We start from the raw sequence: 26,824 nt of genomic DNA, 5'->3' as shown, positions 1-26,824 counted from the left end.
CCTTTTAGTTTTGGCATGTTTCTACTAGAGGACACCATAAGAAACAAAAAATGTTTCTGTTGTGTCGAGTTATCTTCCATATAAAAAAATCCATGGGCCATTTTGCATAAAAATGCATGGGCAGTATTAAATACTACAAAATCTAATAACATGGAAAAATAAAAAGTCAAACCCGCCACCTCGTAATTGGTTCACTAACTTCGATCTCTCGAAATCTTTCCGATAATTGAAAGTCAAAAATAAATAAACTTTATGACTTGTTAATTGTTAACCTAACTACCCAACAAAATTTCATCTAAAATTCCTCCCCTGCAATATCTAAATTTAATTTATTTAAAATAACCCGATTATCTCACTTCCGTCGAAACTTTCCGCACATCTAATCAAATTAAACAAAATACTATTAAAAATCAATATAATGTTCATTTAAATATAAATTAATATATATGCTTTAAAAAAAAAGAAAAGTTTTAGCCATAATGTATTCATTTAAACTTTTAGCTCCGCAATATATATTTATATATTTTTTTCTTGTGGCAAATAAGCTCGTGCAATAAACCGACTGGTTATGTACAGAGTGCAGTATAAAAAAGTCAAGTAGTGTATAGAGTAAAAAAGATAGCAAATAAAGAAGCTATTCCAATTTTATTTTTATTTTTTTCTTTGGTTTTCTTTTTCATTTCACTCTTTTTTCGATTACTCTAACCCTATCTCCATTTCTTTCATCCCATTCCTCATGGGCATCCGTTTTAAACTTTTCAACATTCCAACCGCAATCACCCTTACAATTCTCTATACAATCCATGATAAAAAAATAATTTTGCTATACAGACCTTGTAGAAAGTAAAAGCAAACTTTTTTCAATATTTCACTTTAGTTTTGAGGTTCAAATCCATAAATTATCCAGCGGAATAGAATTCTGTGAGATTTCGCATACTTCAAACTGAGTCAGATTTGTTTTTTCAAAATTACGCCTAAACTATCAAACATACGGAAAAAGGCAATGAAACCTTTTTTATAGAGAATTGAATTTGCTATAAAAATGTTTCTTTTCATTTTTGCGGTATTCGCGATATTTGAGCCAGAAATGGTTATTTACGCTTTTGCATTTTTTTTTTTTAGAAAAAAATGTAAAGCGAATATTGGATAGAAAAAAATATTTATGATAAGCAACTGATGGTTGTCATATTGTATATTTCATGCCGAATAAATGTGTGCATTTGTAAGTGTATATGAAAGATGAATAAATAAAATATATGAAAATGACAGAGAATACATACAAGTAAAAAATTGAAAAATTGTCTCAGGACGTTGGTTGATTTTTACTAGAACGGATGAAAACTACGTTCAATAATGTCAGTGACACTTTTCTTACCATTCAATCACTTATTTTTCGATAAAAGAACTTGGAAAAATTTTATAAGAATAAAATATTCCGTTAAAAAACTATATTAATTATTATTGTCTGTATTTTGAAGCTTTTTTCTGAATAATATCATTATAAAAAAAAAAAATCTGCGATAACAAATCTTGAATAAAAAAAATGGTCGATAAAAAAAATGAATTTCTGTTTTGATAACAAAATTCAATTAAATTCAATGCCATTAAAAATAATAACAATAACAATCAATAAAGTAAAGCTACATGTTGACTACAATGTAAAACAAATATATATGACTTTTTACGAATAATGTTCAAAAAAGCTTTTTAATACCTCCTATATTTATTAACGCATATATATTGATGTCATAAATTGAACATTTTATTCATTTGAAAAGTAAAATTTTAATAAATTTATAGAAAAATGGAAAATTTTTTATGTTATAAATAATAACTGTTTGGATTATTTGTATAAAAGATGCTTGTTGATGTAAATGTTAATTTTTTTTACGGTTTATTTATACTTCCGACGGTATTTCTATCAGTCTGTATGGTATCTCTAGGTCTTCCGGATGCGCACTGGCTTCCTGTCGCTGATCTTTTGATGTATTATTCAAAATTCGTGAGTTGCAAACGGCATTTTAGTATGCGATATCAAGACAGCATATATATGTAACCAAACGTGCTGTTTTGTGTCGCCGCATACTTAATATTCAATATTCAAGACGTTTTTAATAATCACCAATTTTATTAATTACGAAATAATAAGTAAATAGAGAAATTTAGTGAAAATTCAAAATATGATATTTGGTCTGATGAAATTATTATAAAAATGTGAAGGTTATAATTGAGAGTTGGGTTTGTATTATAGACGTAAATGAAGCAATTGGAAGATAGTCAGTCGGTATAAATGGAATTAGAGGATTTCAAACATAACGTAGGTTAGGGTGGAGTTGAGGTAAGAGAAGGTGTGGTGGGGGTGTGCGGAAGGGGTGTATGAAGTTGTGGATATCCTAAAACCCGCTAATAAATTCCAGACGAGCGAGCGAATCGATTGCCGTAGGGGATGCGGATTAACGTACTTTGAAATCGCCGAGGGTATGAATTCCTCGTGGTTAAGTGAACCTTGTCGTCTCCATACATCTATACATTTATACATACATATATATATATATATATATATAGATAATGGGATAGACAAACCAATCTATTCTACAGCTTCATTTTAATTATACCTTTCAATTATTATTATTAATTTGGTTAATTAGTTTTTTAATTAAATTTGTAATAAATTTTTTTTTATTAACTATCCTAATTAATTTAATTCATTCTAATCAATTGCGCGTGATAAATATATGAAAGGAAAAAAAAATGGTCAGATATTAATTTTTAATCCCACGGTTTTTAATTATAACCCAATATAATTTTATGAATTGTATATGTTCAAAAATATATGACAATCTGTGAAAAAATCAACATGCATGATAAGACATGATTCATGCGTAGTCATGCAAATTCATGCCTGATAATGCAAAGTCATGCACCATGATGTATGAAAACAAAATCATTGTCATGCATGATTCATGAAAAGTCATATTCAATCATGCAAGACCATGCATGATAGAGAATGAAAGGTCGTACACGAGCCTATATGTTTCAAGCAAAGTCATTCATGATCCATGGGTTCTGTAAAGTCATGTTTGATTTTGCATGATTCATAAAAAATCATGCACAGCCATGTATGATGGGGAATAAAAGACCAAGCATATTAATATATTTGACCATTATAATTTTATATACTTCCCTATATATATTATCTATAATTTGGCTCCACTAATACATATATATTTTTTTTTATTTCTTGTAAGAATAAAAAGTTTTCTTTAGAAATTTAAGACGCAGAAGTAAATGAGGAAAAAAAGTATCTCTGCGTTTTACGTTTAAGATTAGGTCAGTCTATAAATACATGGCGCCAGCGAACCTAACTACACATACAAACACACGAATATATATGTATATGTATTTTTTTTCTCCTCTTTTTTGGTAAGTAACGAGTAAACTGTTGAATTTCCAGCTCATACTGATAGGTTAGTAGCCTCTCACAGTATATACGTAATAACTATAAAAAAAAAAAACTATGTACATATTTTGAAATCTATAAATATACACATTTCATTGATCAAAATGAATCAATGAATATTAATTCGATTTGTTTTTTTAATCAACTGCAAAGTAAAGTCAATACTAAATTTAACATAAATATTGATATCAATAATTAAAATATTATGATTATTATAAGAATAATAATAATTACCCTAATTTAATTAATTTACAGTGAATAATTAATTTTGTGTAAACCCACAACAATTATTAACGCAAACGTGTGTAAAGCTAATGTTACCACCCAATTTATATACTATACAAATATATATATATATATATAGAGTTTGACGATTAAATAGAAACCCTCAGTTCCATAACATATTTACGTGAAAACATCAAGTAATTTAAACAAAATATTTATCAACTTGATTATTAAATTATCGGTTAGTTTACAATTGAGCGTATATAATGTAACAACATAAAGTAATCCACCATAAATAATAAATAACGTGGATAATTTTTCTGTAAAAAAATTATCGACTTCATTTTTTTTTTTTTTTTTTTTTTTTTTTCATGGAAAAAAATAAAAATTATTTAGCGTGGGTTGGCAATGGGAGATAAAAGGATTTAGAGTAAAAAATACGTGGTTAGAAGAATTAGGGGTAGGGGGAGAAGGGTAGTAGGGTGAAATAGGTCGTTAGAAACAAACTATCCTCGAATGAACTACTAGCTTAATGTGCAAACACGTTATGTGTATTTATATTGTTACACACAGAGTGTCATTAGTGAAATGAACGTTAGTTTTAATGTTTAGAGAGCTCACTACCATACCAGCCACAAAGTCATTTATGGCGTTTTAATTTTTTTTCATTTTTAGATAGGTCACGTTTTGATAATTATTTCGAACTCATTTTATTTATATTTTAACTAAAAACATGATTAGTTCGACTAATGCGAAAATTACTCAGGTAAAAAAGTTTTCAGTCAAAAGAAGTTATAAAATTGATCGCAGCCAATTTATAATTTAAGATAATTCCTAGTGAAATATAAAAAAAAATTTTTTATAATGAGAGATTTGTTTTTATACGTAAACACATTAAATGAGATTATAGAAATAACCGTCGATAAACACACAAGATAACGCAATATATTTGCTAAAACTAGGTAATCGGCTGGCAAACGATTCGGAGGGTGAATTAAACCGCCCTCATGTACCACCGAGTACTCTGGGAGTCATACTGCTACAAGATACCGCGATAATTTACCTAACGGGGTTACTATTAAACCCCATCTCATGAGATTTTTCATATCTACAAATCTCATTTATTTTTATTATTTTATCTGCTATCATTATTGCCTTAAGCATTCAAATTACATTATTTCAGATAAAGAATAAAAAAACGTAATTTCGAATCGGAAAATTCAGAGCCCTTTTTCGGTAAATTAATTTTGGGTTTAGTTAGAACGAGAATTGCCAGGGCTTATGGTTAATGTTCTTAGTTTAGCAGTTCAATGAACTGTAATTATTTGGTACAAGAAAAAAGTTTTAAAAAGACGATATTAAATGCCAAAAGTTGGTTTCATTAAATTTTATACTAATTTATAGTTCGAATAATGCGAAAATTTCAAAATAATGTAGAAATTGACTAATGCAAAAACTGAAAAAAATTAACGAATACTTCGAAAACTGATAAATGCTATTGGAAAAATAAAGGAGTTTCTATAACTATTCTAGAAGCCTTCGACTGAAGCTCCCATAGAAAATACAGACTCAATACATAAACAATCGATAGCTCGACAATCTAAACTGTCAGACTATTAGACTATTAGAGCATTAGACTGTAAAAGTTGGCGTAGTCTAGGACGTCTAAATTTTCGAGGATTTAGGGGCTTAGAGAAAGCATGGCGCCCAACTATTAGCTACGATCTATGTACATGTACGCGGAATGGAAGCTATCGCGTGACCATCAACAACTTGTTTCTAACTCTAAGTCTATTTCGACGCTAGACACTATTTTCAACACGAACTGACGTTTTTCCGTAGGTTTTATCCGACTGTGACCTAATTCTTGTTGGGTAACTATATTAAATATGTTCATTAATGTGGTTATTGGTTTATTATTAACTCACTCGTTAAGTTCATAAGTAGATAAATTTTGAGCGATGAATCTGATGCCGTAATAAATTATTTTCTTATTATTGGAAGTTGATATTTTAAAATTACAATTTTCGAGGGCAACTCAACAATTCAATCTCATATGGGGCAGGGAATAATTACCCAATGAAAACCCATAGGTTCTATAAATTCTCATGGATTTATATATATTTCCATGTCATTATGGATTTCTGTGGATTTTTGCAAATTCATGTAAAAAAAAATCTTTAATTATTTTTTTTTGCTCATAAATTGCTGGTTCGCCAACAAATTGGTTCTACGACCTTTGAGAAAGTATTATTTGCTTTTTTAGTTTAATTGAATAACATAACAATATAAATAAATTTTATTATATCAGAGTAGCCAGTGGGTGTACAAATTAAATGAAAATAAATGTTATGTGTGTTCCGAGCAATTGACGAAAATACAAATAATGGTAGACCACAAAATTCACAAGGGACACAAAGGACATATAGACGTATGTTCGTGTTCAATGGTCCATGATGACGTTCACTATTATTTATGTTACACAATGACGTCACTTAACTAATTTCATACCCATTAAAAATTTATTCATTTATTTATTCTTTTTTTCTACAGAGTAATAAATTTGAATTTCAAACTAAAGGTATGAAAATATCAATTTTCTGCGGTCATTTGTTTCTACACAATTTCGTATATTTTTTTTATTGTCACAAAAAAAATGTAAACTCTTAAAAATGAAATTATTGTCTGGATAACGTCTACTTGTGTCCTGAAGCAATGAGGACATGGATAAAATAGAACGCTAAGAGAAAAAGTAACAAAGAGTGGGTGGAAAAAAATAAGAGGGAGAAAAATTGTTGAATACAGATGAAGAGAAAAATTATTATGTAAAATAAAATAAAAAAAAATTTTAAATTCATAAAGAATGAAAGGAGTGAGGGGTAGTGGTTATGCTTTGAGGATGAGGCTGAAGATACGAAGATGAGGATGAGGATGAGTAGTAGAGAGTTGAGAGGTGCATTAATTGGCCATAAATTCAAGGTGCCGCATTAATTTGACTATCTCATAGAGCTTCCGGTCTCTTGTAGGATATGAGTTAGTGTATACACGTCATCCTATAGTACATTTGTATATTGTTGTGTATAATAATAACTAAATCACTAACGACCCCTTTAGATCTACTCTTTATTTTTATTTATTATATAAATTACTGGGGTTCAAAATAAATTAGATCAAGAATTTTTGGTTCAAAATATTAACGCGATTTAAAGTCTAGTCTTTTAAAAACCAAAATTTTCAGCCTTTTCTTTTTTTTAAAGACTCAGGAAAATTTTCACCGATTTTCACCTAAACTATCAAAGATACGACAAAAATGTACATGAACAATTTTGTTCAGAATAAAATTTCCTTCAAAAAAGGTTTCTATACTTTTTTCTCTAAGCCCATAACTTTCGATAGAATTCGCCATCAAATGACACAGTGTCAATTACCATCTATTTTTCAACAAAAATTCTAGTCATTGGTTATTATAATTAAAAAAAAAAAAAAATTTCATATTTTTTCAGGCCGAACGCATGATTCAACGTATACACTATACCGTCTAGGAGAGCGATTATCATCCGGCGCAATGCAATATGTCGAAACAGGCCGTACAGATAGTCTAGACACCGGGGGTGACAGTACTAATATCCTTGATGTCTTTGGATCTCCTGGGATACCCCAAGGTGAGGGTACTACCGTATCACGTGCATTTCTCGATGGTAATCACACTCTGGTCAGTATTATGGCGAGAATAAATCCAAGTCCCGATTGGTTCGTCGGGGTCGATTCATTTCAACTTTGCGTCGAGGGTAATTGGGTTGATACCGTAACTGTTGAGGTAAAGCTAACTTTCAATTTTTTTTTTCTTTTTTTTATTCTATTGCACTAGTGTACAGTAAGATAAAAGTTGAATGTTTTATTTTATACAGCTAGACCCATTGGACGGTGGGACAGACAACGGTTTTACCTTTACGGCAGCAAATTGGCCGACGAACCCTCAGGGGATTGCTTACAGAATAACATCACGATATCCTGCACATCCAGCTGGAAGTTTCTATTACCCAAACCTACCACGACTGCCGCCAATTGCCACCCTGACCTTTACCAAGGTGAGTTATCTAAATCTAAATCTAAAAAAATAACAAAATTTAATTTAATAAAATAAAATATAAGGCAATTCTGAAAGACTCGTCGAGTTAACTGTTGGTGAGTGCTGTTGGTTAACATGTTCAATAGTTAGACGAGCATAACGAATCAAAGTACAGGAGAGTACTCAAAGCCCTCTGAGTATTGCTAATGGTAACCGGGTTACCACTCGAGTTTCATGGAGATCTTGAGATTAGAGGTGAGGATCCTCGAGCACGATCCTCAAAACTCAACGTGGACACGTGCCAGTTTGACGCCATTGACTTTACCGCCCTAACGGAAATTCAACTAGATATATATAATATTCTCTAGTAGTCATACATTTTACGTCATCTGAACAGCAAGTAATTACACTAACTTGGCACCATGTCCCAACTTAATTGTCAAATAGAAACAGACTATTTTAGAGTCGATTAAATTACAAAAAATATTCATATGACCCATATATATTTATATATATATATATGAATACATAGAAAGATAGAAAATTTCATGCCCTTTAAAATGAGTACCCACAAGACATATTTATTTTCAAAATTTCAAATGATTTATATATATTTTACTAAACATATATATAGATGTTGTAAAATATTTAAAATAAATATGTCTTGTGGGTACTCATTTTGAAGGGCATGGAATTTTCTATTTCTCTACATTTTTTTTTTTTTTATTTTTTAAAATCGTGATTCCATAGGAAGACGATATATCGTTAGAATAATTTTATAGTGGATATTATAATAATAAAAGTATTAAATAGATTAATTAATATAAAATAAATTAAGGTAATAGGATGAGTTAGTGAGTTAGTGAGGGAGGGTGGTAATAGTGTTGGTAGTGGTAGTTGACTGTTAACGTTAAATTACCGTCGGCGGAACAGATAAACGCAGTCTGACGCGCTGAACGACCGTAGGGCAGAGGATTTGCAAGATTAGGCTAGTGAGCAATAACGTTTTAGCCACATGTTATTATTCCTACTATATATATATGAGTTTAGGAACCCCATGACCGGAGGCGTGCGATCACAGGAGCCATGAGAGCCATGAAACTAGTAGTATAAGCTTCGAACCATCACTGCCGTGCCAATAAACGGATTTAACGTAAATTCGTTTGCTCGGCTGTTCGTTTAAGCCCCTGCTTCGTATCGCACGTCTATTACGTATATTTAATACGATTAGATAAGTTTTTAATATTTATTTCGAAATAATTAATTTTTTTTTTAGCCGAAATTAGGCCCTGATAATTTTGAACCTCTTCACCGAAATTAGCTCACTTTTTGAAAATAAGTTTAGTTTCTTAGTCCTTAAAATAAATTTATTTTACTCCATGGCATAATTTCACTTCATTTTTCCAAACTCAGCCCATTTGTCAAAAATAAAAAATTAGAAATTTTTCTTCTTCGCATTACTCTTCAGTTAAATTATAAAAAATAATCTCATACTCGAAAAATCTAAAAATAATTAAATAACAATTTCCCCTTCCCAATCTCGAGCAATTTCATATCTCTAATACGATTGGCAATCTATATATATATATATCTTGATTTATCTGAGAATGAAAATTAATAAATTGAAGAGCTCAATAATCTCTAAGTAAAGAGGATTGGATCTCAGTTTAGTACTCGAGATAGCATAGCTTCAAAGTGGTCAAAAGCTTCTTCCCCATTTATAAAGGGGCGATATGATCGATAACGCGACTCGCGACACTGATAACAAAAAGATAAAACTTGTTCACAGAAAGACAAAGAATGAAAGAATGATCAATGATAAGCTTTTTACATTTACATTTAATATACTAAAATAATTGAATCGGTAATCGATAATCGAACCCCATCATCTTGCAGTTAATACCCTTGAACATCGAGATCCTGATCATTTACCCGCGATTGTCGTGTTAACTGTTACTGGTTCAATGCTCCACACCCTATATTACTAGTTTGATTGACAATCACAAGGTTATTTAACCATACATATATTTATATTGCACACCGCAAGCGCAATCGAAATTAGGCTGTTCTATATTCGCCCCATTTTTTACCATTTCGCGGCTTGAAATCCCGACTCGACTAAGAGTTCGTTTGCTAGCGGCAATTTTTTTCTGGTCTAAAAAGTCATTTTCTGAGCCTGCAGACCGACGTAAAAATTAAAAAAAAAATTGGGCGCCATTTCATAGCCCAAATGACTATTTTTGATCATTTCGAGGATTGAAATCTCGATTGAAAAGTCGAAGAGTTCTAGAATTAGATTTTTTTATTCGGTATTTTACCAAGGGCGCGCAACAGTCATAAGTTGATAAAGTAGACATTTTTTTGAAAAATTGAGGGTGTGCATATAATTTTCATCTCGGAAATTAAATGGTCGGTATGTTACTGAATACAGTACGAATACATGACACTGAGTGTACATTTTTATTGCAAAATGAGCATTAGAAGTGCGAATTTGTTGGGCTTTAAAAATAAGCACACCCCAAAAACACGCGGGTGTGCTTTAGTAAAACTTTCTATACTTGTAAGGTTTTTTTATTGTAACTTTGTAGAAATAAAATTGACAACTATGACGTAATGTTATTTGAAGTAAGAATATATAAAACGAGATTTACTATCACCTTGTCTACAATTATCTTCAAAAACTAAAGACTACAAACTGGAAATAAAATACTTGAGTAGACGACAGAAGAGAAACAGATTTACTTAAATGACTTGCAATCCCATTTACGTTTTCGTCTCTTATTACTCAGTCTACTTATTCACATTTAGATCCTCACCAGACGTCTGCAATTTCTTGAATTTCATTCTTTAATTTACATATTTACGAGTCGTATTACATTTTAAAACAAATTTTTTTTCGAAAATAAGTAACTCAAGATTCTGTAATTCAATCAATTTATTTTTGGTTTTATTTGCTGATATTTGATTTTGAAAAATTTGGAAAATCACTAATTTTTTTTTTTTAATTAATTGACAATATTTTCTAGCCGATTCACTGGGAATGTATTGAATTTATTATATATGTATATGTATATATATATATATATATATATATAGATGGAACTCGAATGTTCATTAACGTTTCGTGTTGTCGATCCTCCCAAACAAGGAACACAGAACGTATTCTCTCAGAGACTATAAATCCTATGGACGTGTCTCAATAGTCGGCCATTTCTGTACCATTCAATTGAACCGTATACATACCTACAGTTATTAGCCTTCTAGTAATTAGATATACATACATATATATATATATATATATATATATATATATATTTGAAATTAAGCAATTATTTATTACCTCTATCTATATGGAGCTGTAACTTCTAAACTATTGGTTTTATCAGAATTTTTAAAGAATACTTTTTTGTAGAAAATTGAATTTCCTATAAAAAAGTATTCTTTAATAATTTTCGTAACTGTGATAGTTTCGAAGATATGATGAATTTAAAGTCAACAAAAAGTTTTCATTATAATAAAAAAAAAAATTTGTTTAAAAATGGTGTCTCATTTTGCCCCACTTTTATATATTTATATACTATACAAATATATATACATACATATATTTTTTTGTAGTTACTACGCAGTGAAGATTTGATTGAAAAAGAAAAAGTGTAAAAATTAATTAATTTTTTTAATGAATGCTAGGGAGTAAAAACGAAATGTAAATAAAAAAAAAAAAACATTAATCGAAATTGGACGTATGATAAATGTAGTGAATGTAACCCGCGGACGTGGATAACTATTAATCACTTGCAATCGTCGATATAACCCAAGTTTTTTTTTCATTCTATTTATATCAGCATTTATAAATTTGCATAGCAAAATATCGCGATTAAACATTTAAATGCCATCAATCATTGATTTATTGTACCAACTTTTAATTAAAACCTTTTAATCAACAATCTTGAATTAAATTTATAAAATTTTCCATAATTTACATTCATAAATCGAAATTTCGAACATCCAATTCCCTGCAAAATCTTTTATCCCAAATATCTCATTACCAATCAAAAATTTCTAATTTTCTTAAGATACATTTTTTTTTCAAAATTTTCTGCTCTACAAAAAATGTCCTTACAAATTTTTACATTCATCGACTAGTTTCCGAGTTACAGTCCATTAATCATTAAAAAATTTTCAAATCGACTTTTGACATGCGCGCGAAAAAAATTTATTTAAATTAAATAATAAGTACTAAGTACTTGTCTACTGAAAATTTACGTAACTCAATAAAGTCAAAGTGTAAAAAAAAAAAATAGGAAATAAAATGTTAATAAAAGTAAAGTGACATCAATATTCATTAACACTCAGTACATTTCCAATTACTTAAAGACATTTTGGGGTCGATAAAGTCCTAGTTAATGGATCTTTGGATAATTACAGAGTAAGAGACCCAACATTATACGATCGATTGATCAAATACAGTCGATAGAACTGTCGAATGTCCACGAGAATTACATTTGATCTGCATAACTCTCTAGTTATCTCACCCTTCTATTCAAATATATATGTAATATATATAGTAAGACGAGTAGCTAGAGATAGACAGAGACGAACAACCTCGGCACAATATAATCTCAAACTATATACGGATAAATCTATTTGATTTTCAACTCAAGAGACTCTCGGATGACGCTTAATTAAGGCCAATCTCTAATTAACGCATTCAAAGCTTCACTTGTTGTTATATATGTCTAATTGCATTTGATACCACATGTTAGACGTGTTTATTTAAGACGTTTGTTTCAGTTAACTCAATCATATTTTTATAATTAAGGGTGGGGGTGACAAAATATTTTGACTTAGGAAGGGGAGAGAAGAGATTTTAGGTAGGAAAAAAATTTGTTATTTTTTCGGAAATGGTTATAGGGTCCGTAGAAGAGTGGGGTAAGTTGGTCATAGGTGGTGGGGCAAATTATATTCGATCAAAAATAAAACTTGTAGTTATATATATAATATATATAAATTTATATTGCAGTTAAAGGAATACACATTAACAGAAAGCTATCACGAAGACGAAGTAGAAATGGAGTTTATAACCAATGATAAGTTACCGTACAATTCAGCGGGAGCAACTCCTAGGGGAATCGATCCGAACCGTGACTTGAACGAAGCGATTGCTGAGGAGCGAAAGGAAATGGACACTCAGAGATACAGGTAATCGTTTTAACTAGATATCTTACCTTAATCTACTTCTACCCGTTTTTTTCTTCTTATTTATTCCAGAATCTCTTTTTTTTTTTTTTTTTTTTTATAAACATGAGTTGTATATATAATTGTAGTAAATATTTACTGAGCAGCATCGCTTGGAAAACGGAAAAAAAATAAATAATAAATTTGAAAAAAAAAAATCTGGATTCTGGAATTGAGATACAAATGTATATAAATATACATAACCTTCTATACAGTCATATATTTTTATTATTCTCTACACTGTAATATGCCAGATGATACTATAATATAAAAAATATATCACAAAATATGAGAAATATATAACATATATTTTTATTACTTGATTTTTTTTTTTTTTATTTGAAACCGGTGTAACTTCAGAAGTATTGATTTTAGAAAAAAAAGTAATAAGAAAATTTTTTAGGAAATTTAATTGCCTACAAAAAAGTATTGATTAAAAATCATGATATTTTTGATATTTAGGAAGATATCAGCAGGCGAAGAGTAAAAAGTCGAAATTTGGGATTTTCTGATCGATTAATTAAAAATATATAAGTTGGGGTAATTAGGCGGTGAAATAAATGATGGGGTGATTGTTGCAGGTACTGGACATCTGGACCAACGAACCCTGTGGTAACAGATCATCCAGGAGATAATAAAGCTTTGATAATGGATAGCATTGCGTCCTCGTATGGCTTGGGGTTGTCACGGTCACGTTTTCCTGTTGCGACCCCGACATCTTTGCCGGGGCAACGTTATCACGTTAGTCCGGGGAATTTTAATTTTAATGTGGCCAATAGCGAGGATACTAGAACAAGACAAGAAATTATACAGCGCAAGAGCGCCGATGCACTTATGGAAGCACAAAAAGCACAAATTTATCAGGATATACAGAGAAGAATTTCTAATGTTACCAATAATAATGATAATAATAATAATTTTAATACGACACGTAGTAATTACGATAACAATAATAATGTTATTACCAGTACGAAAGATAATTTACATAAATATCGTATGAAACAACACCGGCTTTCTACGAAAGGAAAACATTATCGTCGACGTGAGTAAAAAAATGTCTCATTTTGCCCCATCTTCCCCTAAATGAGTTTTTCTATGAAATAAAAAAAGTAAAAGCCAATCAATGTTGTAATAAAAATTCAATTTAATAACTCTATTAATTAAAAATGTCCTTTGATAGAAACGAAAATCGCGAACGAAAAGTAGAAATATTTATTAAAAAACGATAATAATAGAAGAGCAAATAAAAAATGTCCATATAATAGGTAAAACAAAAGTATAAAAGCCCTTGAGGCATTTAATAAAATCCTTGGACATACGTTTGACTCATTTAATTTTCGGTCTCGCATGAATATCCGTTTGTTTTTTTAAAAACATTTAACTCATTGGCTACATGGTCAGTTCAATTAACCTCTTTTAGCCCCTTTCAACTCAAAATTAAATCGCTTACAATCCTCTATAAAATATTTATACCCGAAAAATGAATAAAACTCAAACAATACGATCCCGGTTCGATTCCCCGTCTAGTATTTTTTAATAATTCAATTTTTTTTTTATTCGCACGTTTGGCCCATTTTACCCCCCATGGTTCTATATATACACTAGGGTATATAAAGTACAAGGGGTAGGAACGAGAAAAAAAAGAAAGAAAACCCATGAGAGCCAGGAGTTTTTCATTTATGCTCCGTAATACGAGAGCACGTTCAATAGCCATATTTTCTGCGTGACCGATCAAAGCTCGTCTTTCAAGCTTTTTATATTTTACTTTTATTTTTTCATTCACCCTCAATTTTCTACTATTATTATTTTTTTTTTTTTTTTACAATAGCTTCCTTTAAACATTTTAACACTCGCATAATTAAAAATATCAAAAAAGCGTAACCTCACTTTTATAAAATATCTAATTAATTTTTTTATTAATTAGTAGTTTATTAAATTTACTAAAATGCTAGTGGTATTTCTAAATTCACTTTTGAAGAATGTAAAAAAATTTTTTTTCATTATTTTTGTCGGTTCGATAAGGAGAGGGGAGAAACCAAAATCTTGAAGTGGAAAAAATCAGCGGATATTTATTTTTGACTTTGAAAGCCTGTAACTTTTAAACTATTGGTTTTTTTGAAAATATTCAACAGAATGATTTGTAGAGAATTTAATTCCCTACAAAAAAGTTCCTTATCAGTATAGGCATTTTTTTGAAAATCGACGAGATATCCGTTATTTAAAAAAACGTATGATAAATTCACAATTCAAAAATTTTGATTTTGAATAGATAAGAATTTTGGTGTAAATAATTTTGAGAAATTGCGGGTTATTCTTCTAAATTCACTTTTAAAGAGCCTAAAAAAAAATAGTTGACGTAGTTACTGTAATTAATTAAAGAGTAAAGGAAAGTCGAAGTTTTGAGGTGAAAGATTCTTTAAAAATGGCGGAGTTTCAAAGTGATTGTTTGCTTTTCTTTCAGGTTTTCCAAGAGATTGTAAAGTTGGAGACTGGGGAGCATGGAGTGCATGTAGTCGTAGTTGCGGTGTTGGCGAAACCCAACGAGTGCGTAAAATTACAGTGAAACCACGACGTGGTGGCGCTGCTTGTCCACCACTCAAAGAAACAAAATGGTGCGGCAGTGTCACACCCTGTCCTGATAATAATAATAAACCTATTGTCGATATATTTTCTTGGTAAAATAAATAATTATTATTATTACTAATAAATAATAATTATAATAAATCCAAATTTATTTCAAACAAATGCATTTAATTCATTTTTTTTTTATTTACAAAAATTGCATTTGTGTTTTTATTGCTCTAGATGCTTTTTCAAAAAATTAGAATGAATATTATTAAATTTTCAATTTTTCAAAATTTCTTTAAAAAAAAAAATCAAATTTTCAGTTATCGATGAAATACAAAAAAAATTTTTACAAAAGAAAAAATATAAAAAATGTATATCATGGTACTTAGATATAAATGTATTATATATTCTTTCAGTAAATATTAATATATATATATATAAATATAATAATAACAATAATAAACAAATTAATTAATAGCTCTAACAAAAATTATTAATAAATTTTTTTTTAAATCTCGTATTTTTTTTTTAAATAAATTTATTAATTAATAAAAAAAGTTAGATGGAGTAATTAAATATTTTTTTATTAATAAAAAATAATTGATTAAATAAAAAAAAAGTACGAGAATTTTTTTTTTAATATAAAATTAACTAATTAATGTGTAATGTGTAATATTTGATAATTATTGTTTAAGTATTTATATGGACGAAAAAATTTCAGACGATAAATAAAAATTCAGGGGTAAAATGGTCGCATAGTTTGGAATTTAACGAAGTTGGAAATTTTAAATTCAAATTTTGGACAAAGTACTGGAGTTATGATAAAAATATAAGAGACCGATTTTGTAGGAAATTAAATTCTCTATACAAAGAGTCTCTTTGGATTTTTATGTAAACTTGATAGTTTTGCCTCTAGTGAATTTCTAAATTTGTCAATGTGAAATTTCGCGACCTATTTTGCCCGGATTTATAAAATTGCAATAAATAATTTTTCCAAAGACATCCAAAGAGATTTTGCATCACAGTCCAAAGAAAGCGAACAAAAAAAATATATGAATGATATATTAATAATATAATATATATAAATCAGCGTCGTAATTTTTAAGGACATTTTAGATTTAGATTTATTAATTTTAAGAAAAAAAAAATAAATTATTAAATTTTAAAACACATGTAGTAATGTTTTAACATATATATATAATATAAGGTTTATATTAAATAATAAAATCTACAATAAAAAAAAATATAACTATCGTTTTTTATTTTCAATGGAAATCCTTTTTTTTTAATCTTTCCTATCATAAATTTATTACTAATAATCAATTCCCAATATATATATTACCTATATAAATATGATATTTTTTTATGATAAAAAAATTGATATTTTCTTGAAGTAGACTTAATTCCGTGTAAAATGAGTACCCACATCAACATATTTTAGAAAACTCATTAATTCGTTTACTGTCCGCGAGTCGCCCGCGAATTGATCGTCATCAATGACTTTATTCAAATATATTGATGTGGGTACTCAAATAACAGAAAATTTTATCGCTAATTCAACTGTAATAACGATTTTTTTATTCACTCTCAAAAAAAAAAAAAGTCAATTTTTTACTAATAGAATAAAAGAATGATCTAGTATTTCCCTATTTAAATTTTATTGTAAAAATTAAAATGATCTGTACGGGTATAGAAGAGAAAGGAACAAATATAATGATAAAAATAAGAGTAAGTACAAGTATTTATAAATAGTAAGAGGTAAAAATAGAGAGAGAAAGAGGGAAAGTGAATTAATAGTACTTTGGGGTAGGAATATATCTACAAGTACAAGTACAAGTTGGTACTAATACGCCAACACTAGGTACTCATGACAATACTACGTGTATTTATGTACTTCATATTTATATATATATATATATATAATTGAATATATAATACAAAGCTTGCATTGCTGGTACAGAACATAAAAGAGCCGTTATAGTACGACATTAACCCCAACCACAAGATAAAAGCCACCCTCCGTAAGATCCTTGTTCACTTAATGCTAGTTAATCTAAAGGAAACTTCATACATATATATTTAGTCATATAACCTGTATATATACTAATTTTATTTTATTACTTTTGGCTTGAATATATAACAATCTTATTCAATTTATTTTTAGTGGATTTGGTTTAGTACCCGATTTTTGGCCACCTATGTAAAATATCGAAAAAACATCAAAATAAAATTCTGTAGGGATTTAAATATTTTTAAAAATGTCTAGAGATTTTTATATAAATTTCATAATTTCGATACTGGAAGCATTTCAATAAATATTGACCAAACATATTTATATATATCACAATAACGTTGTCAAGGTAATATATTAGGACTCAATATTATTCAGCTATAGATAAAAATTGAAAATAATTAACGGTAAAAAAAATTAGTTGTACGAAATTTCAAAATAATTTTGGATTGTCCAAATTACCCAATGTCAGAGTTGCGCTTGTACAGTTAAAAAAAATAATTTTAGAGGTTCATTTTAACCCTCGCAATTTTTTCATTTATACATATATATATATTGTATATGTATGTATTCAATCATAACATTTGTCGGCTTTAAAATTTCAATTAAAAAAAAATAATTAAACAAAATTGATAATTTGACCCAATTATCAAAAATTATTTAAATTAATAATACAATTAATATTCGTACTATAATCCGCTGTATTAACAGAACTATTCTCCGTCCATGAATATATATGTTACATAGTATATATATATATAGATATATATATATATATGAGTAGAAGTAACTCCTGACATTGCATGCGCTCTTGATCCCGAGCACGGGTTTTGTGTCCAAAAGTCGTCAAAGTTCGGACAAACTTGACGCACGGGCACGGTTTTCGGTCGGTATTACACCAGGAGATCATTAAACCACAGTTAGTATATTTTTTTAACGTCCATTAATTCGCTCAAGTTGTTTAATTGGCCAATAAAAAATTTTTCTTCATCAATCGCTGTATACTTCTAGTTTTTACCTAAAAGTTAATATTACGGCCAAACTATCAACTTTACAGCAAAAATGATAAGAGACAATTTTGTAGGAAATTAAATTTCCTACAAAAAAGGTTTCTGTCAATTTTTCTCTAAGTCTAGTAGTTAAAGAGTTAGGGACTGATAAAAAATTTGATGATTTGAAATTTAAATATTTCGCGGGTAAAATTTGTATCCCGCGGATTCACGAGTTTAGACGAAGATATAATTGAATATATGTGTATGAAATATATGTTGAGGATTAACTTGTAGGGATTTATGTTCTCCTGATAAATGTGTCGATTTTTGTGTCCAAAAGTCGACATAAATATGACAAATTTATGATGCGAAAATATTTAATTCTTCTATTTTTAATTTTAATTTTCTTTTACGATCTAGTTTAAAAAATTATTATTATTATTTTAGTTATTGTTTATAAATTTTATAAATTAATTTTTGAAAATTTTAGTATTTCAGTGTTCATTTTAAATAAATAATTTAATTTTTAATTATGAGCATGCGCTGGAGGATGGAGTGAAAAACAAAATGTATCGTATAAATTTTTTTATAAATTAATATCACAAGGGGTAAAATATGCAAATAGGGTAAAATGGACCATGCAGAATTTTTAATAAAAAGAAATTTTTTTTAGAAAAATCAAAACCCACTTTATTGTAATGATATAAATAACTTAAATAGTATATCTTATTGAGGATATATATACATATATAAATACAAAGGCTTATAACTTTGCGTAACTAAACTACCGATTCTTGAACAGCCAAATACTCAAAGGTGTGAATAAATAAAATTAATTATCCTGAATCTGTCGTAATTTCGGAGCGATTTCACTCAGTACTTTAATTAAATGCTCAAGTAAATCGATTCCGGATTTACTGACTGGTCTCAGAGTTTTTCCGTAGCACATTTTGTAAGTGTTGGATAAATTTTCGTACCTAAAACCAATTTTATATTTTAGTTTTGCTTCAATAGGAAATAGAAAAATTGTATATTTAGGTTTGAATAATTTATTTTTACTCGAAATATATCGATGTGGGTACTCTTTTGAGAGGAAATTTTGTGTACAACACAGAAAGAGATTTCATTTTTCAAAGAAAAAATTTTTCATTAAATCGAATTTTGAAAAAAATTCAGTTTTAAAAAAATGAAATACTTACTCTCTTTTATTTGAATTTTTTTCCAAACATAATTTAGTTAATGATTTTAGTAAATACTGTAGTCGTTGCTCGAGTAAAATAATTAAATTTTCTTCTTTTTCATTCTGCTGATTTTCTTCATTGTCCTGTTGGTTTTCTCTAATATTATTTATTATTTTTTTATTATCATGATTCATCTTCTTATCTTGTATTTTATTTTGCAGATTTTCATTATTAATATTTTCATCATTATCCATATTATTTTCTTTATTCTTATTCTCAAAATTATTTTCCTTACTTTCATCATCATTTTTATATTTTACTTTATTATCTTTATATTTTTCAATCATAACTTCCAGCATCGGTGGGCATTGTAAAATTATCTCTAAACCTGATTGATAAGCTTTCAATTTTTTGCTAAACGGTGAGGCTTTAAAAGAAAAAAAAAAATTAGTTATTTTGTCAACTGACAAGCCACCAGTTGCCTACTCTTTTATTATCGATCAATAAATTGCCAAAATTATTATTATTCTTTTTTTTTAATGCAAGTTAAAAAAAATGCTTACGACAGTTGAATTCGTCACGAAATTCCCTCTAATTTGAGTACCCACATCGATATATTTGGTTGAAGTCATTGTTAACCATCAACTCGCGGACGACTCGTGGATATTTAACAAATATATGACTTGGTTTAAATATATCGATGTGGGTACTCATTTGACAGAAAATTTCATCAACTTTAAGAAAATAAAATTCATTTTACTAAAAAACGATTTTTTTTCCAAAAATAGTCAAAAATTTTATTTGTAAACTACTTAGTATTTATTAAAAATTATTTGTAATCTGGTAATAAAATGGCGGGTAGCTGATATTTTTTTGAATTAAAATCAAATTTTAAAAAACTCACTAGACGCCTGGTGCTCTGCAAGTGCGACTCGTTCCAGCTGCACTGTAAGAAACTCAACAGGTTGCTCTAGTGTCATAAATAATTTAGCTGCTCTCTCATAGTGCATCCGGCTTAATTGCAAACTTGTTTTACGTTTTGTTGTCTCGTTATCGTGATCGAGTTCACGGTAAATCCGGTGATAAAGTGAACCGAGGCGGTGTTCAATATTAGCGGCGCGAAATTGATAAATTGGCTGACGCGAGCCAGGTGTTTCAGTGTCACAGTGTTTTAAGGCTTTTTGTAATATTTCGACGACTTCTCTCGTTACTTCTTCTTCAGTCTGTAAAATAATTTCTATTAGTATTCTTGTTTATGATTAAAATTTTTATAGAAATTTATGAAAGCTGGGTACGGGGTTGTGGGTACTCATTCCAGAGGAAATCATGCCCTCAACCCAAATATGAACTTAAAAATCTTAAAAATAAATTTTAATCAAAAACAAAAAAATACCTTATAATTGCTATTAGTAAAATCTTGTGTTAATGTCGCCATAGCATAAAGCGTACTCGACAATTCCCATGTGACATCTTCCCAAATAAAAGGATTAGTTTTTTTGCTCCCAAGAACAAGAAGCGCCGTTTGATAACTAGTGATAGCTTTGTTGTAAAAATATTTTTCCTGAGATTGTTTTTTATCTGGTATGTGAGCCCACGTTCTCATTAATCTCCCGGTATTTGAGTGAAGTAACGCGAGATTAACATCATCACGGCTGATCTCGAAAGCTTCAACTCCTGCCTCAAGATGCTTATGAGACTTGGTCAATAGACCGATCACCTCAACGACTGCGGCTGACTCATCTTGGTCAATTTGCTGGTACTTGGATGTCGCTTGGTTCATATACAAGACTCCTAGTTCATTGTGGACGTTTCCAAGTCGACGAATCAAAATATTTCGATCAGATTCTAACGGACCCAGAGCTAATGCTTTCTCGTAACACTTTAGTGAGATTACCAAAGTTGACTCCAGGGTCGTTAGTGTGTCGGGAAGTAGCTCATCTTCATCTGGAATAATTTTATTATTATTTCTCAATAGAGCGGTAAATTTCCGTTAGTTTGAGTATCCACACACCCCCATACTTACTCATATTCCCACTGATCTCAAAAAACTCGCTGAGAATCTTGAGCTCCACCTCATCCGCTTCCTCATAAGCGTTCCTGTGAGTCTCAATATTCTGCCAATCATGAACAATCATCAAACAGCAGTCCCCAGTCCTCCCTAGCAAGTAACTAATCAGCTTATCATTCTTCATCCCACAAAACCACTCCAGTATTTTATGACACCTCAGTACCGCCAAGCTGTACCTCAGCGATCTCCCGAACCTCTGATTAGTATACTCATACTCCCCCAACACAGCAAAGATCAGCGTCGCCTTTTCGTAGAGCAAAATTCTCAGATGGTTTTTCCAGTCATGAATGTCACTCTTGGGCGCCTGCCAAGTCGGCAAATTCTCCATTTTCTTGCACAAAGCCTTGCTGTCCTTGACCTTATCATCATTTTTTTCCTTCCCCTTCTTTTTCTTCTTCTTCCTGAGCCCAGGGCTTCCGTCCCTCACTTCCCTCTCATTCTTCGAGTTCTTCAGCGACTCATAGGGCATCGGAATGGCCTCAAACGGCTTCGCCATCTTAAGAACATCTTCTTTTTCCTCTTTGACCTCTTCCTTAACCTCCTCCGGAAAATACTTCAAGCACTCCAAGCCTTCAGCCACATGTTTTAATCCGTCTAAGCATCTTTCTGCAACAGTCCCGCTGATTGCCGGTGGCCTAAACTTGCAGCCATTTTCTTCTTCGTCTCTCATATGAGCCAAAGTTAATGACTGAATTGAAATAGCCCCTTCCTCAACGTTGTCCTCTTCCATAACCGGAACACTTTCCTCATTTTGATCCTCATCATCATCGTCATCATCAGTCCCCTGGTCAACAAGAACCGGAGCCGCGGGATCAGTATCCGCGGGTACATACAAATCCGAAAGCATATAGTGCGCAGACGTAACAATTTGCGGATACTTTTCGATGTTAAGCAAATCGATGCAATTTTTCAATAACATCCTGATAGTTCCCTGATGACCATCGCTAGAGTACTTCATGTTTCTGGCAACTCGGTACAACAACATGGCGACCGGAACAGTAAATGGATTCTGTCCTTTGTCGTCAGAAATATCACTGCAAAGTGACGTCAAGTCATAAAGTTTTACAACGTCGTCATCTTTGCCTTTGAATAGCCAGTAAGTGTGGCCCGCTTTGGTCGCATTGTTTTTCAAAAAGCTCAAAATATTTTGAGCCACATCTCTGATAACTTTGGGACTGAACTTAGCGTCATCTAGATTCGGGAGGTCCTCGGTCTTAATCAGTTCGTACTTCTGGACGATTCCGTCTAGGTGGTAGCACATGATCACCTCGGGAACGTTGCACATGAGGTTATCTAGCCAGTAATCGATTCCTGTTAAGACATTGATCGGTTTGTTCATGTCTCGGAGCCTCAGAGATATGCAGGGATGGGTCTGGCCCCCGAAAATGGGCATGTTAGTCCCAATTAACATCTGAATGTTCTCGAAAGTCCAGACTATGTTGCGGGAAAAGTGATTCCGGGGCCCGGGTTTCTCTTCATTGGTGGGTTCGGGCAATGGGGGCTCAGTTTCGAGTTTCTGAAGAGGGAGTGGGGGCTGCTCCGAAGGCTTTGGGTGGGGGACATTTGGGACTAGCGAGTGGTAGAGGAATTTTGATGTCAAGTTTTTTTGCTGAATCGCGTTACGGCTGTTGGGTTTGTGGGAGAGACGCTTTTCTTTGTCTTCTGCGCTGTGGAATACGTGCTGGTAAATGAACTCTTTCAGCCACTTCCAGTCATTCTCAGCCTGACGCAAAAGGTACTTTTGGATGTCAAAGTCGTCGAGGAGGAGGGTATTTTCTATACGATGGACCATCATGGAGACTACGCCGTGGCTGTAAGGCATTTTTAGTAGTTTTTTAATGTTCTCTGCGTCGGAGACGACGTCAACTTCACCGACGCAGTCGGGGAACATGTGGGCCATACGGAAACTTGAGAATCCCGCATTCGGAGGCTGGACGCTTTGCAGACCATAGCTTTCTGCAGAACTGCTGAGCCAATTAGAGGGGGGATGGTTCAAGTTTGTGTTGCATTGAAGTTGGGCGAAGGTCGCTGGCACTACGGCCGAGTACTTTACGACCGCGGTTGACTTCACGGGAGTGGGGGAAGATGGACTCACGACCACGGGTTTCAACTGCAACAAGTTTTGGATTTTATTATTTTTTTTCGTGAAGTTGTGGCGGCTAAATTCAAAAAAAGTGTTTTTTTTTATCACTTTCATATTTTTTATAAATTCAAATTCCATCTAAATTATCAGATTTACAAAAATATTGACGAATAATTTTTTTGTACGAAATTAAATTCTCTAAAAATTCATTTCTGTACATTTTGTCTCTAGACCCAATAGTTTAGCCATAAATTTGGAAATAATTAAAAAAAAAAAAATCAAATATTTGAAATTTTTATAAAAAAAAAATTTTGAATAAAAATTACAATTTCAAATCAAAAATTTGAAAAATTCATTCAAAATATTGGTCACTCAACCTACTAGCTACTACTAAGTACTTCTGATATAAATTTACATTTATTTTCATTGATAAAAAATAAAAAAATAAAAATTTCTCAAATAATGTATGAAATTTGAAATTCATTTAATTTTCATATAAATTTATGTTACTAATTACTAATAATTATGAAAATGAATAAATATAACCAAAAAATAAATATATAAAACAGTTACCTCCAAATTACCATCAGATGTGTCAGACATTTTGTCAATAATGGAATTCAAACAAATAAATAATTACACTTGCCACTTCTTACGAATAAATATATAAATATAACCGCGAATTATATTTATTCAAGTATGTACGTACTTGTTTTTGTACTCAATAATAACTTCTGGAACATACCCGAACAAAATAATAACAATCCAGTGAAAAAATAAATTCACAGACACGGAAACTCATCGTAGAAAAATTTGAATAACTGGCGGTAAATTCAAAATTTATTTTACCGTCAGCCGCTTGCGCGCTTTGAATGTAGCGCGCGATTAAAAGATTCAAAATGGCTGGTAGCGCTGTCTCTCAGCAGCCAAAGCATTTCCGAATCTACCTTTACTAAAAAATATACCCTAAATTTTTTATTTTTAATAATTATTTTCATTACTTGCGCGGAAAATTTAAATATTTGAAAAATAAATGATTAGAAATGAGAAAATTAACAATCATACGTCGAAATAAAATGGCGGCAGAATATGATAAAAAAATATTTAAAAAAAAAAAAAAAAAGAAAACACTTCAGTATTTGAACAAACCTTGGCAGAGAAATAATATGCAGAAGGGTGTCCTAATACACTTGGAGATTCGAATTAAATTGCTCCAAGTGTATTTCAGCCAAAAAACGTCACTTAACTGCTATTTCCCCACCAGACGATGCCAGATGATTTTGCTCAGGAACTTGGAAGTTATCAGCATCAGCCATCAGCAACACTTTACATTAGCACTGAACACTCAACACTTAGCGACACCACAGACACTTTACACAATTCAAATTAACAAAAGATAAATTTTACAATCACTGCACAATTTTACACGACTGCAATACTGCGTATCAATTTAAACGTAAAGAATAATCTGGACTACTACTGCCATTGTCGAGATGATACTGACTGCCGCTATTGGACCGTTAGTTGGTACTAAACAATCGACTTTGTAATTCATTCTCCTTCCCATAACTTCAGCAAAAATATGAACGTCGACTACAGCGACGCGCAGTAGTAACGCTAACTTGGCGCGAAATTTCAAAATTTTAATTTAATAATTTAATTAAAATTTATTTGTGGGTGCATTTTGAAATACTCTAGATCTAACTCTAGCCAAGCGTTGTTGTTTAGCGATAGCTAGAGCTAAAGAATTTTCTAATACCCAGTTTATAGTATAAAATTAAAAATTTTAAATTTACCGCCTCTGAGTATCAGTTTCCCAGACTAGAAACTCGTTTACAAAAATTTTGACATCAATTCAGTTCCACGTCTTTTAGTGACGTGGCTGTGAGTTTGACACATCACTTTTAAAAAACATTCAGCTACACACACTAGAGTAACTAGAGTGTATTCAAAAATCCACGAGCTCAATATCAACACGAGAGAGAATTTTTAAATTTTTGAGTTAAAACTTGAAAATTTTCGTTTAAATTATTTTTTTAAATAACGAAATATTCAAAATGAAGTGTTTAGTGGTACTGAGTGTTGTTGCTTGCTTAATTAGTGTAATTAAATGTGAGAAATGCGAAAAACCAGAGGTTACTTCATCGGCATATGTAACTCAAGATGCAACTGTCCTAACAAATGTTGCATTTACGACACAATTTACATTAAAATGCAGCAATGGAGTCAAAGATATTTCTCTTTATGCTGAATGTGAAGGAAAAACTTTGCCAGCTGTTCGTTTGAGTGCTGATAATAAATATCAGGTAACATAACCTATCAAAATTCATATATTTTTTATGAATATTAAAATTTCGAGCTAAAAAACATTTTTTTTTAATGGCGCGTATTTTTAAAAATTTGAATTTTTAAATTCCAAGATTTCAATTTTTTTTTCTTTTAAATTCAGTTTTCAAAGTTAGTAAATTTAAACGGAAATTGAGCCATGAAATAGACGAGTTTTTAAAATAATAAAAATTTATTTTAAGGTTTCCTGGACTGAAGAAATAAAGAAAGTTCGCTCAGGTGACTACGAAGTTAAACTTTACGACGAAGAAAGTTACGCCGCGATCAGAAAAGCTCACCGCAACAACGAGGACCCCTCAAGTGTCAAGCCCTTGGCTGTTGTCATTGTGAAGAATCCTGGAGTATATCAAGGACCCTGGATAAACTCAGAACTCTTGGCCGTAGCTCTCGCTGCTCTTGTTTCCTACGCAGCTTTTTCTTCAAAGTCAAAACTTCTCGCTTAACTTTAAAAATGTATATTTAAATTTAAATTTAATTTTTTTTATTATTAGAATATTTAAATGTTTTAATAAATTAATTACTTGAGATTAAAATATTTCTCTTCATTTAGAAATCACAAATAATTCATTTTTTTTTTCTTAAATCA

At 30.6% G+C, this 26,824-nt stretch overlaps 3 protein-coding genes across 3 annotated transcripts in view; 2 read left to right on the top strand and 1 right to left on the bottom strand.

Moving 5' to 3' along the window:
- LOC103572532 (uncharacterized) overlaps nucleotides 1-15,888 on the top strand; it is a 49,257-nt gene extending 33,369 nt beyond the window's left edge. The window contains exons 3-7 of the mRNA XM_008551173.3: nucleotides 7,189-7,502; nucleotides 7,594-7,773; nucleotides 12,775-12,953; nucleotides 13,571-14,031; nucleotides 15,451-15,888. Coding sequence (XP_008549395.3) covers nucleotides 7,189-7,502; nucleotides 7,594-7,773; nucleotides 12,775-12,953; nucleotides 13,571-14,031; nucleotides 15,451-15,668 — 1,352 coding nt within the window. The 3' untranslated portion in view covers nucleotides 15,669-15,888. The remainder of the gene's footprint in view (nucleotides 1-7,188; nucleotides 7,503-7,593; nucleotides 7,774-12,774; nucleotides 12,954-13,570; nucleotides 14,032-15,450) is intronic.
- A 3,344-nt stretch (nucleotides 15,889-19,232) lies between these two features.
- Nucleotides 19,233-24,655, bottom strand: LOC103572533 (erythroid differentiation-related factor 1). The gene is made up of 6 exons (XM_053738434.1): nucleotides 24,466-24,655; nucleotides 21,765-23,919; nucleotides 21,135-21,685; nucleotides 20,646-20,964; nucleotides 19,760-20,168; nucleotides 19,233-19,537 (listed from the first exon to the last, which is right to left on the bottom strand). The coding sequence occupies exons 1-6, from the start codon at nucleotides 24,493-24,495 to the stop codon at nucleotides 19,393-19,395; spliced, it is 3,609 nt and encodes a 1,202-aa protein (XP_053594409.1). The 5' UTR covers nucleotides 24,496-24,655; the 3' UTR covers nucleotides 19,233-19,392.
- A 1,112-nt stretch (nucleotides 24,656-25,767) lies between these two features.
- On the top strand, nucleotides 25,768-26,773 carry LOC103572534 (translocon-associated protein subunit delta). The gene is made up of 2 exons (XM_008551175.2): nucleotides 25,768-26,198; nucleotides 26,421-26,773. Exons 1-2 carry the CDS (start codon nucleotides 25,950-25,952, stop codon nucleotides 26,679-26,681), a joined length of 510 nt encoding a protein of 169 aa, XP_008549397.1. The 5' UTR covers nucleotides 25,768-25,949; the 3' UTR covers nucleotides 26,682-26,773.
- Nucleotides 26,774-26,824: the final 51 nt, after the last annotated feature.

This window comes from Microplitis demolitor, chromosome 4 (assembly GCF_026212275.2).
Source record: "Microplitis demolitor isolate Queensland-Clemson2020A chromosome 4, iyMicDemo2.1a, whole genome shotgun sequence".
Lineage (NCBI taxonomy): Eukaryota > Metazoa > Arthropoda > Insecta > Hymenoptera > Braconidae > Microplitis > Microplitis demolitor.
This window is presented reverse-complemented; position numbering and strand designations above follow the sequence as displayed.